This window comes from Eimeria acervulina, genomic scaffold (genome assembly GCF_000499425.1).
Source record: "Eimeria acervulina Houghton genomic scaffold, Eah_scaff978, whole genome shotgun sequence".
Taxonomy (NCBI): Eukaryota; Apicomplexa; class Conoidasida; order Eucoccidiorida; family Eimeriidae; genus Eimeria; species Eimeria acervulina.
In genome coordinates this window covers 546-12,562 of record NW_013547038.1, presented here as the reverse complement: position 1 = coordinate 12,562, position 12,017 = coordinate 546, and the positions used below count along the sequence as shown (strand labels likewise).

At 54.0% G+C, this 12,017-nt stretch overlaps 3 protein-coding genes across 3 annotated transcripts; 2 read left to right on the top strand and 1 right to left on the bottom strand.

The window, feature by feature from the left end:
* Positions 1-1,088: 1,088 nt before the first annotated feature.
* On the top strand, positions 1,089-1,436 carry EAH_00053280 (hypothetical protein; the record flags this gene model as incomplete). Its single annotated transcript, XM_013391078.1, has 1 exon — positions 1,089-1,436. The coding sequence occupies one exon, from the start codon at positions 1,089-1,091 to the stop codon at positions 1,434-1,436; it is 348 nt and encodes a 115-aa protein (XP_013246532.1).
* Positions 1,437-1,481: 45 nt separating this feature from the next.
* EAH_00053270 (hypothetical protein, conserved) lies at positions 1,482-1,928 on the top strand (the record flags this gene model as incomplete). Its single annotated transcript, XM_013391077.1, has 1 exon — positions 1,482-1,928. One exon carries the CDS (start codon positions 1,482-1,484, stop codon positions 1,926-1,928), a length of 447 nt encoding a protein of 148 aa, XP_013246531.1.
* Positions 1,929-3,373: 1,445 nt separating this feature from the next.
* On the bottom strand, positions 3,374-10,845 carry EAH_00053260 (hypothetical protein, conserved; the record flags this gene model as incomplete). Its single annotated transcript, XM_013391076.1, has 4 exons — positions 3,374-5,711; positions 5,918-5,985; positions 6,213-9,771; positions 10,070-10,845. 4 exons carry the CDS (start codon positions 10,843-10,845, stop codon positions 3,374-3,376), a joined length of 6,741 nt encoding a protein of 2,246 aa, XP_013246530.1.
* Between the last annotated feature and the right edge of the window lie 1,172 nt (positions 10,846-12,017).

Below are 12,017 nucleotides of genomic sequence, written 5' to 3'. Positions count from 1 at the left end.
TGTCGTTCTTTCTGTCTCCTTTCTTTTTATTTTATCTGTCTCCTTTCTTGTCGTTCTTTCTGCCTCCTTTGTCTTTCTATCTGTCTCCTTCTTCCTTCTGTCTGTCTCCTTTGTCTTTCTTTTCTGTCCCCTTTATCCGTCTATTTGTCTCCTTTCTTCTCTTTTTATCTGTCTCCCTGCTTCTCATTCTTGCTGTCGTTTTTATCTGTCTCCTTTCTTCTCTTTCTTTTTTCTTTATCTGTCTCCTTCCTTGTCTCGTCTTTCTTCTCTTTCTTCTCTGTCTGTTTTATCTGTCTCCTTTCTTGTTGTTTTTTAACTTTCTTTCTTCTTAGGTTTGGTATTAGCCAGCTTCATCAATTGCGGGGCCGAGTGATGAGAGACCCTCGGCATCCCTCAGTTTGTTTTCTTTTGTTTAATTCTACAGGGAAGGTGCGAGAAAGAATGTGCTTTTATTTGTTTAAGTTGTCTTTATCTTTATCTTTATCTTTGTCTTTATCTTTATCTTTATTTATTTATGCGTTTGCATGCATCTGACTTTTTGTTTTATGTTGTTTTGATTGTCTCTATCTTTGTCTATTCATAGTCTGTCTGTCTCCTTCTCTATTTTTATTTGTTTGTTTCTTCGTCCCCTCTTCGTCTTCGTCAAAATGTTTGAAGCGCCTTCAAATTTATTTCTCCTTTTTCTACTGGCCTTCTGCTTTAGGGTTTAGGGTTTAGGGTTTAGGGTTTAGTGTTCTAGGGTTTAGGGTTTAGGCTTTTAGGGTTTATTGTCTTACGGTTTAGGGTTTAGGGTATTACGGTTTAGGGATTAAGCCTTAGGGTTTAGGTTTTTAGGGTTTAGGGTTTTAGGGACTAGACTTTAGGGTTTAGGGTTTAGGGTTTAGGGTTTGTGGTTTGTGTATATAGGGTCTAGACGAGCGTGCAGTGGCTCGTCTACGTGCAGCAGCAGCAACAACAGACGGGTTTATAATTTCTGCTCGCGACGCAACACTGCGAGGCCCCGGCACTCTCTTTGGTTGTCTTCAGCATGGAAGGACAGACCTCAGGTCTATTAAACCCTATCAACTATATACACACCCTCCATTCAAATGCACCTTCTTGAGGGGCCCCCAAGGGGGCCCTCAAGGGGGTCCCTCCACAAGGGGCCCCCAAAGGGGCCCCTCCACAAGGGGCCCCCAAGGAGGCCCCTCAACAAGGGGGCCCCAACGGGGTTCCTTCAGAAGGGGGCCCCAAGCGGGGCCCTCAACAAGGGGGCCCCAGAGGGGCCCCTCAACAGGGGGGCCCCAGGGGGGCGCCTCAACAAGGGGGCCCCAGGGGGGCCCCTCAACAGGGGGGCCCCAGGGGGGCCCCTCAACAGGGGCGCCCCAGGGGGGCCCCTCAATAAGAGGGCCCCAGGGGGGCCCCACAACAAGTGTTGTCTTGATGCGGAGCATTAAGTGGTGTTTGTTTTTTGCTGTTTGTTTTGCAGTCTCTTCACGGGGATGTCTCTAAAAGACAAACTTCATCTGCAACGCGCAGCAGCAGAAGACGCTAAGGAGCTGCTCAATATATACTTAGCAAACAAGGCGAACCAAGGGGCCCCAGAAGAGGGCCCCCCGGGGGCCCCGACAGAGGCCCTTAAGGGGCCCCCAGGAGGGGGCCCCCAGGGGGCCCCCTTGAAAAGAGCTGAAGACGTCTTACAGCCGTCAGCAACCTCTAAGGGGCCCCTGGGGCCCCCAGGTGGCGTGGGGGCCCCCGAGGGTATAGCGGAGGCCCGAGGGATAGTTGAAAAAGAAGGTAGCGTTAGGGAGGATAAGCAGCAGCAGCAGCAGCAGCAGCAGCAGCAGCAGCAGCAGCAACTGTTGCTGCATAAAGAAACAGAAAGGCTTGTTGAGGCCCTCAAGGCACTCATGCCGCAGGAGAAGACAGACTGGGTCGTCTCCGTGTAGATGGAGAGCAATGCATGCAGCAGCAGCTGCTGCTCTAGCTGTTGCTGCAGCAGATGCTGCTCTAGCTGCTGCAGCAGCTAGCAGCAGCAGCTGTTGCTGCTGCTACAAGTGCCGCTGGTGCTATAGCTGCTGCTCTCTGTATAGGTGCTGCTACTTCCACAGCTGCTGCTGCCGCTACTGGTGCTGCAGCTAGCAGCTGCTGCTGCCGTTGCTGTTTGCTGAGAAGCGTATGCATGCATGTGCTGTTGAGTGTATGCAGAGACAGCACACTGCAGCGTTTGATTTTATTTAATTCGGTTGCCCAGCGCCTCTGTCTTTGTTTTTTTGTTTGTCTCTTTCTGTCTCCTTTTAATTTGGGGTGTCTCCTTTTGCTTTTGTTTGTCTCTTTCTGTCGCCTCCTCTGCTTTTTGTGTATTTCTTTTGTTTTTATTTGTTTACTCTTGTCTCTTTCTTTGTCTCTTTGTCTCTCTTTGCTTCTAACTATCTCTATTTATCTCTATATTTTTGTCTCTTTTTGTCTCTTTTCTGTCTCCTTCTGTTTATTTTAGTTTTTCTTTATCTCCTTTTGTTTGTTTTTGTTGATATTATTATGCAAATAGGCCTGGGCCCACGGGGTGTATATTCAGCTCCTTGTTTTGGGGTTTTGTTTGTTTGTTTGTTTGTTTATATATTTATTTGTTTATTTAAATAAACTTGTTTATTTAAATAAACTTGTTTATTTAAATGCATATTTCAGGTGTATGTACACTGAAAGAGACTTTTGTCTCCTTTGTCTTTCCCTGACACCGCCACTTAAACAAAAACAAACAAAAACATAAATACATTCTTACTGCTGCATATTTATTATTATTATTATTATCATCATCCCTATTATTATTATTATTATCCCTATTATTATTATTATTATTATTATTATTATTATTAATTATGTTCACCATTACTATTTTTATTATTATTAGTTGTAGCACCACTGAGTTATTAATTATAAAATTGTTGTTAATAACAGAAAAAGCAAACAAACTCTTAATTAATCTTTATTATTGCTTTTGTTTTTATAAGAAATAAACAAAATGCTTTTCTTTGTTTTACTTTTGCTGTTTTTCTTCCTACTAATAAAAACCATATGCGGCTTATTATTATTATATTACTAGTTATAAACATAAGTGCTTGTTATGTACATATATATATATATATATATTTATCTTTGTTTATATGTATATATATATATATATATATGGAGACACTTGTGCAGAAAAAGCTTCAACTTGTTGGCTCTGTAGAGACACCTAAAACAAAAAGAGAGCAGCAATGCTGCTGCGTATGAGAGCGACCTGCTGTTGCCGCTGCTGCTGCTGCTGCCTGCTGCTGCTGTTGCTGCTGCTGCTTCTGCACCAGTCGCAACCCCGCAGCAGCACCAGCTGCAACAGCAGCAGCAAGGCATGCTTTTACAAATACTCGCCCCCCCAAGGTCCCTCCCACTGATAGCAGCGAGACATTTCTTTATTTATTTGTTTTGTTCTCTCGGGTGTATCTGCACCTCTGCCCAGGCGCTCTTCCAGCAGCAAATCGCAGGAGCTGGCGGTGGTATGCAGCCTGGAGTGTACGCTGAGCTGCTGTTGCTGTTGCCGCTGCTGCTGCTGCTGCTGCTGCTGTTGCCGCTGCGGCGCTCTATCTTTGTCCTGCCCGTTACCTGCCTCCAAGGCCTTCTCTTTGTTAACTCGCGCACAGTAGTCTCCCCTTGTGGGGCCCCCTTGGGGGCCCCCCCGTGAGGCCCCGTGGGGGCCCCCTAACGACGAGGTCCCATAGGGGCCCCCTGACAACGAGTCCCCTTGGGGGCCCCCAGATGAGGCCCCTTGGGGGCCCCCAGATGAGGCCCCTTGGGGGCCCCCAGATGAGGCCCCCTGGGGGCCCCCCCATGGGGCCCCCTGGGGGTCCCAAGCTTGTGCTTCATAGTAATCTGCGTCTTCTAGAGGAGATGGCCCCCAAAGAGATAACAACTCCATTGCTGCTCGCCGCTGGGCTGACTGCAGTTCTGCTGCTGCTGCTGCTGTTGCTGCTGCCTCTGCTTCGGCCTCCGCTGAAGCCGCCTCCACAGAGAGCAGCAAACTTTCTGCTGCTGCTGTTGCTGCTGCTGCTTGTTGCTGTTGCTGCTGCTGCTGCATGCGCTGGCTGCAAGAGGTGCGGACAGGGCCCCCTGGACTGCGCTTGAGCTGCGACTGAGGCTGCCTTGTAGACGCTGCTGCTGCACTCCTTTCCTGCTGCTGCTTTTTCTGCTGTTGCTTCCTTTGCTGCTGTTGTTGCTTTTGCTGCTGCTGCTGCTGCTGCATGTCTGTGGTAGGGGCCTTAGACAACAGGGCGCCCGTGCTTTGGGACCTCCTGAAATGCTTGCTGCTGGTGCCAGCAGCAAGTCTTGCTGCTGCTGCTGCAGCGGATTGCTGCAGCAGCACATTGTGGCTGCTGCGGGTGCTGCCGCAGACAAAGGGAGCAGGAGTAGATGCTCTCTTGGGTCGGCAAGCCGCTGTCTGTCTCCCTGATGCCTCTGCTGCAGCTTCTGCTGCTGCTGTGCTGTTGGAGGCAGCAGTGGCCGCACTGCTGAAGCTCCGGTGGCTCAAAGCAGCAGCAGCAGCAGCAGCAGCAGCAGCAGATGAAGCCTCCGTTGATGGGGCGACCGAGCGGTGGAGGGAAGCAGCAGCACGGAAAGCTGCCGCTGGCCTCCCACCAGCTGATGCTGTCGCTGCTGCTGCTGCTATTGGTGTTGTTGCTGCTGCTATTGGTGCTGCTGCTGCTGCGCGCAGCAGCTGCTTTCTAGCTGCAGCAGAAGCAGCAGCAGCAGCAGCAGCAGCAGAGCTACATTGTCTCAGGGACTGCTGCCGCTGCCGCAGACTCAGAGACACCGCAAAGGCGTCTCTCTTTAAGCTGTCTCTTGACAGAAAATTCGCTGGTATATCTTTTGGCTGAGGCAGCGTCCAGCGCTCTACAGGCACCCACTCAGCAGCAGCAGCAGCAGCTGCTGCTGCTGCTGCTGGTGCTGCAGGTGCAGTACCAGGCGCAGCTCCGCCCAGATGCAGCAGCTGTTGCTGCTGCTGGCGGCGCAGCAGCTGCTGCTGCTGAGTGGCAGGGACTTTGCCGTGTTGGAAGGACTGCTGCTGCTGCTGCTGCTGCGGCTCTGCTGCATAAGCTGCTGCTCTTGCTGATGCTGCAGGTGCTGCAGTGTTTGTGGTTTGCTGCCTGCTGCTGCTGTTGTGGAGCAGCAGCGGGGGGTCTTCTGCTTCTTCGGCCAGCAGCTGCAGCAGCAGAGCTTTTAGCTGCTGCTTCTTCCCCCAACTTCGGGCGAAAGTGGGTGTTGCTTCCTGCTGCTGCTGCTGCTGCACCTGCTGCAGCTGTTGCTGCATCTGTACATACACCCCATCCAGTGTGGCTGCCCCACAACCCCCCTCCTCTCTTCCTTTGTATATGGTGTACGTTGAGGGCCCCTTTCCTTCTCGCCTGACGGAGGACCTCACAGATCCTTCAGCAGCCGCCTTCAACAACAATGGGGCCCCCAGGGGCCCCGGGGCCCCTTGGGCCCCCTGAACTAACGGGGCCCCCGGGGCCCCCTGGGATATAGGGGCCCCTTGGGCCCCCTGGGTTATAGGGGCCCCTGGGGGCCCCTGGGTTATAGGGGCCCCTGGGGCCCCCTGGGCTAAGGGGGCCCCCGGGAGCCCCCTGGGGATACCGCAGCAAGTGCGGCATGGTGAGGGGGCCCCCTGATTTGAAGGAGGGTAGAGCCGTCTGTATGTGTGCCTGTAGCAGCAACAGCAGCAGCAGCAGCAACGGCAGGAAAAATGATTGCAAAATCAGATGGAACAGCAGCAGCAGCAGCAACGCCAAGAGAACAGCAAGGGCAGCAACAACAACAATAACAGCAACAACAACAACAACAACAACAGCAGCAGCAGCAGCAGCAGCAAATGCTGCTGCTGCTTTCACTTGTTTGTGGGGGTACGTACCTGGGCACTGGCTTAGGGCGCAGCTTGAAGGCCTCCTGCTGCAGTCTCTCAGTCTCTTCTCTTTCGAGCTGCAGCAAATCAAAACAAGCAGCAACTCCCTAAGCCTCTCAGCACCATGCAGCAGCAGCACCAGCAGCAGCAGCAGCAGCTCCAGCAGCAACAGCAGCAACAGCAGCAGCAGAGCTGGCTAGTTGTCTCTCTCATGCCTTTAGGGCATTCATATAGCAGCATTTTCTCTGCAGTCTCTCTGTGTCTTGTCTCTCTTGCTGCAGCTGTTTGCGTCCTTGTCCCTTACCTGCTGCTTTAGCTGCTGCAGCCGCTGCTGTCGGATAGCTGCATGCATATACAGCCGCAGGGAGTGCTGCGGGTCTCCCCGCCTCCTCTTAATCCTTGCTTTGTCTCTTGAATGTAGACACCCCAACGTATCACATGAACTCAGGGGCCCCTGGGGCCCCGGGGGCCCCTGGGAAGCCTCTGAAGGGGCCCCCTGTGGGGGCCCCCCGTTAAACGATAGCCTGCAAGCAGCACTCAGGCGGGTTGCTGCTGCTGCTGCTGCTTCTGTTGCTGCAGCACTTGATATTTGTCTCTGCGCCTCTAAAGAAGAGTTGATGGTGGTGGTGGAGGTGGTGGTGGTGCTGCTGCTGCTGTTGTTGCTGTTTCTGCTGCTCTTTTGTCTCTCTCTTCGCTTGCTTCCTGCTGCCTCCTGCGTTGCAGCAGCAGCACTGCAGCAGAGCGAGGCATACGCTGCAGCTTGAGGCGCTGCTGTTGCCGCTGCTGCTTGATTCAACACCTGCAGCCCCTGCTTCTGCTGCTGCTGCTGCTGCTGTTGCTGCAGCAGGCGGTGGCGCTCCAGCAAATTGACACGGCGTGTCTTCCTCTTTGCTGCTGATCTTTGCTGCTGCTGTGGGGTGTGGGGCCCCCCACTCGAGCTGGCAGCAGACAGGTGGGGTTGTTGTACTCTCTCAAGGCCTGGGCTGCTATCTGGTTTGCTGTGCTGCTGCTGCATGCAGTGGCGACTGCGGCTGCTGCTGCTCGCGTTGCTGCTGTTCATTTCGATGCCCCCATCACTGTTGTTGTTGCTGCTGCTGCTGCTAGTGCTGCTGCGGGTGCTGCTGCTGGGGTTGCCGTCGATGCTGCTACTCCCGCAGCTACTAAGTGCAGCTCCTGTTGTTTCCGGTGTTGCTGCTGCTGCTGCTGCTGCCGCTGCACCAGCTGCCCCTGCTGCTGCAACCTGTGTTGGCTTTGCCGCTGCTGCTGCCTCTGTTGCTGCAGGCGCCTCTGTCTGAGGTGCTGCATTTGCTGCCCTGCTTCCATCTGCCGACGTCAATTCCTTTTTCTCTGCTGCCGCTGTTGCTGCTGCAGCTAGTTCTGCTGCTGTCGTTGCTGCTGCTGCTGCTGCAACCCGGAGGTCTTCGCTGTGGCTCCGGATTCTCGTTCTTACGCTCCTACTGCGTATAGGAGCCTTGCTGCTCCTCTTCGCCAGCAGCAGCTGTCTCTGCTGCTGCTGCTGCTGCTGCTGCTGGCGAGCCACCGCCATAAGGGGCTCAACAGCAGCAGCAGCAGCAGCAACAGTAGCAGCAGCGATCCTAGATTCACGACTGTCTCCGTCACCTGAGGGGCGTCTTAATTGAATAAAGGGGGACCGGGAGGCATCTTTGGTCTTCACAGGCACTTCAGCCTCCTTCGCTGCTGCTGCTGCTGCTGCTGCTGTTGCTGCTGCTGTTGCTGTTGCTGCTGCTGCAGCGGCAGCATCTCCTCCAGCAGATCCGGTAGCCTCTTGCGGGGCCTTCAATAGGCGTCTTCCTGAGGTTGCTGCTGATGCTGCTGCTACTGTCGAGACAAAAGATTCATCTGGTTTTTGCTGCTCCTCCTCAAGCAGCTGCTGCTGCTTGTGCAGCTGAGGTTGCTGCTGCTGCTGCTGCTGCTGCTGCTGCTGCTGCTGCTCGGTGGAAGGGCTGCCGGTGGAGAGGGCGCAGCACCGCCTGGGCCTTAGCTTCAAAACAGCACTTGGAGGGACACCTTGTTGCTGCTGCTGTTGCTGTTGCTTTCGCTTTCGCTTGCTGTCGCTGCTGCTCCTCTTGCTGCTGCTGCTTCTGGTCTGCTGCTGCTCTTGCTCTTGCTGCCGCTGCTGTTGCTGCTGCTGCTGCTGCATGCATCGAGGCTCTTCGGAGACGCCCACGAGCCCCAGAGTCTTCGCTCTGTAGGCTGCGATTAGTCGCAGCGCCTTTGCTGTTCCTCGGGTGTCTTCCTCTGCTGCTGCTGCCTCTGCTGCTGCTGCTGCTGCTGCGGATTTCATTGGATCGGTTGTTGCTGTTGATGCTGCTGCAGCTGCTGTCTCCTGCTCTGCTGCTGCTGCTGCTGCTGCAGCTCGCTGACTATTGAGCAACTCCTCTCCTGCTGCTGCACGAGAAGAGCCCTTTCCAAGCGGAGACACTGCAGCAGCAGCAGCAGCAGCAGGAGACACTGCAGTAGTATCAGGAGACGCTATAGCAGCAAGGGGGAGATATGCAGCAGTAGACGAATGAAATTCTGTTGTGAAGCTGCTACTGCTGCTGCTGCTGCTGCTGCTGCTGCTGCTGCACTCCCCTTCCTCCTGTGTGACGCTATTGCTGATAAGAGTTCTTCCCTGCTGCTGTTGGCTCTCCCAAGAGACTGACCGACCAGCAGCAGCAGCAGCAGCAGCAGCAGCAGCAGATTCAGGGTGGCGTTCTGTGTTTATTTGTATTTGGGTTGCTGCTGACTCCCGCCAGTACTTGGAGACAATCAAATTTTCTTCGTGCTTTGCTGCTCCCCCTTCAGTCTCTGCTGCTGCTGCTCCTGCTGCTGCTGCTGCTGCTGCTGCTTTCGCTGCTGCAGCAGGTAGAAGGCGGGAGCTGCTTCTGCTGATAGACAGCGTTGCTGTGAAGCTGCGACTAATGCGGGCTGTGCAGACACCCCAGGTTTCCGCGGTTGCTGCTGTTGTCCCTGCAGCAGCAGCTGCAGCAGCAGCCCCAGCAGCAGCAGCAGCAGCTGCTGCTGCTGCTGGTGGGTACACTATTTGTGTGGTCTGCCTGCGGAGGCGGCGAGGAGGAGACATGGAGCTGCAAGGAGACAGAGAGACGCAGCTGTCTCCTTCGGGGGGTCTCATTCCTCTGAGTTTTTTTGTGCTGTCTTGGAGGCCCTTCTGCAGCACGAACTCTTTTCTTACTGCCTCGTTTGCCCTGCTGCTGCTGCTGCTGCTGCTGCTGCTGCTGCTGCTGCTGCCGGTCCGAATGCTTGGAGATCCGAGGAAGTCTCCGGCCTTGTGCACTGTTTGCTGCTGTTGCAATTCTATAGACTGTTGTTCTGGCTCCTGCTGCTGCTGCTGCAGCTGCAGCTGCCGCTGCTGCCGCTGCTGCTGCTGCTGCTGCTGCTGCTGCTTGTGGAGGAGAGAGAAGAAAGGAGTTTTTCTTGTTGCTCTTGCGATAATGCGCAGCAGCGAGGGAATGGGGGCCCAGAGTGTCTCTGGAGACATGTCATTTGCTGCAGCTTTATCTGTCTTCTTTTCTGTCTCTTCTGTCTCTTCGGGGGCCCCCCTCTTATGCCGCTGCTTCCCTCTGCCTCCTTGTCTCCTTGCTGCTGCCCCCTGCTCTCCTGCTGCAGCTGTTGCAGCAGCTGCAGCAGAGCTCAAACACCCCAATTTCGCTGCATCAGCAACCCCTACAGAACCCTTCCTCCTTGCGGCGCTGCTGCTGCTGCGGCGGCCGCGGCCGCGGCGGCTGCTTGGAGCTGCTGCTGCAGCAGGAGCAGGTGCAGCAGCAGCAGCAGCAGCAGCAGCAGCAGCAACGCGGCGAATTATCCTCATATCTCTTAAATACGCTACCGAAGTAACTAAGCTGCAGGACGCAAACAAACAAACAAAAGCAGAAAATATATCAAGTTGTTCTTCTACCGCCTTTCTCAGGCAGCAACAGCAGCAGCAAGGGTGGATACCCGCATCTGTATCATGCCCCCAGTAGCCCCTGCTGTCTTTCTAGCAGCTGTTTTCGAACAGCAGTATCAGCAGCAGCAGCAGCAGCAGCAAACGAAGCAGCAGTGGCAGTACTAGCAGCACCAGCACCAGTAACAGGTGCAGCGGCAGCAGCAGATACAGCAGCAGCAGCAGCTGCAGCTGCAGCAGCAACAGCAGCTTACCCTTTTGCCCTTCTCCTTCTGAGGTTTTTTGGTGCTGCACTTTTGTGTTCATTCATAAAGAAGAGCTCAGGTGTCTCGCTGTCTCTGCGGGCGCTGCTGCGTCTCTCATCATTTGAGGGGCCCCCCTTTAAAGGGGCCCCCTCTTCCTCTCTGTCTTCTCTTCTCTTCCTGACTGATTTGGAGTTGCAGGTACCCTCTGCTTCTGCTGCTGCTGTTGCTGCTGCTGGTGCTGCTGCTGCAGTAGTTGCTGCTGCAGCCTCATAGGGGCCCTCAAAGGAGACACTTGAAAAGGGACCCCTAGGGACTGGGGCCCCCCAGGCCTCCGGAGAGCACCTTGGGGGCCCCAGGGGGCCCTTTGGGGGCCCCATTGGGGGCCCTAGAAGAGCTGAAGCTGCAGCAGGGTATAGGCTGTCTCCTCGAATAGATTGAGTGTCTGGGTGTCTCTTTTTTCTGTCGTTTGGAGACACTTGGAGGCCCCCTATCTCCTTCACAAAGAAGGGGCCCCCAACGGAATAGGGGGGCCCCTGGGGGCCCCTGAAGTTCAGTTCAGCTGCTGTACTGCGAGCATGGGGGGGGGCCCCCGAGTCTGCTGGGGAGGCTTGCGTAGGGTAGAGAGGCAGAAAGGGCCTATCTGCTGCTGCTGCTGCTGCTGCAGCAGCAGCAGAAGCAGCACCCCTTGCAGCAAACGGAGACGGGGGAGACAGAGAAGCAAACGACTCTGACGCCTCGCGGCCTTCATCGGAGACAATGAAGGGCCCACTCGGCAGACAGCGCATCGCTCCTATAACCCCGCATGGGTCGGCTACCAACCTGCTGCTGCTGCTGCTGCTGCTGCTGTTGCTGCTTCTCGTGACAGTGATGGAAAATGCAGATGCAGCTTGTGTTGCTGCTGCTGTACTGCTGCTGCTGCTGCTGTCGATGCAGCCTGCTGTTGCAGCTGGGACGGATGGTGCTGCTGGAAGGCCTATTGCTGCAGCTTCTGCTCCTTAGTGTGACTATACACCAGCTGCTGCCCCTGCTGCTGCTGCTGCTGCTGCTGCTGCTGCTGTTGCAGTGCAGAGTTGGGGCCTTGTCGTCTATTGTCTGAGCAGGACGTTTTGTATCTTCTCTTCTTGCTGTTGCGAAAAGCAGAAAAAGAATTGATTAAAGTGTATACTGTCTCCTTATTGCTTTATCAGAACAGCTGAGGTGTATAGGCACCTCAGGTGGGCGGGAGGGCCCGCTGCTGCCTTTGCTGTAGGGTAGTTTGATGTAGCGTAAAAATAAGGGTTTTGTCGTCTATTTGTGTAGAGTTTATTGCTATTTAATTAAATATAATAAAAGTATTTTAATTAATCAAAAAGAAAGGAGAAAAATACAAAAAGGAGACAGCTGTCTCCTCGCCCCAATGGGTAGTGACCGGACCACTGAACAGCAGCAGCTGAGCAGGGCCTCTATTTGCTGCTGCAGATACTTCTTCGTCTTTTTCAGTTGCTGCTGCTTGTCTAAATAAAAAATAAAAACAATTTATTATAAAAGACAAATTATACTTGTTATTAATTTGCTGCTCCTTAGATTCTGCGTTTGCTGCACTAACGAGGCGCCCAAGAGCCCTGTACAGCTGGCTGCCGATGCAGCGTCTGCTGCTGCTGCTGCAGCTGCTGCTGCTGCTGGCTGGCGGGTGGCTGCTGGCTGCTGCTGCTGCTGCCGTCTCCAAGTTCAGCTGTCTTGCTGCTGCTGCTGCTGCTGCTGCTGCTGCTGCGTCAGCCTCGCTGCTGCTGCGCCGGCCGCAGCAGCAAAGCAGTGTCTACCGAGAAGAGAGAAGGGTTTTACCTTCATCATATTGACGCTTTGCATGCAAATAAATATAAAGTATGCATGCACCAAGAAAAAATATGTGTGTGTGCACTTGGAGGCAGTAGATCTGGGTAGAGATTCGGAGGGTTTAGTGTTTAGGGTTTAGGGTTTA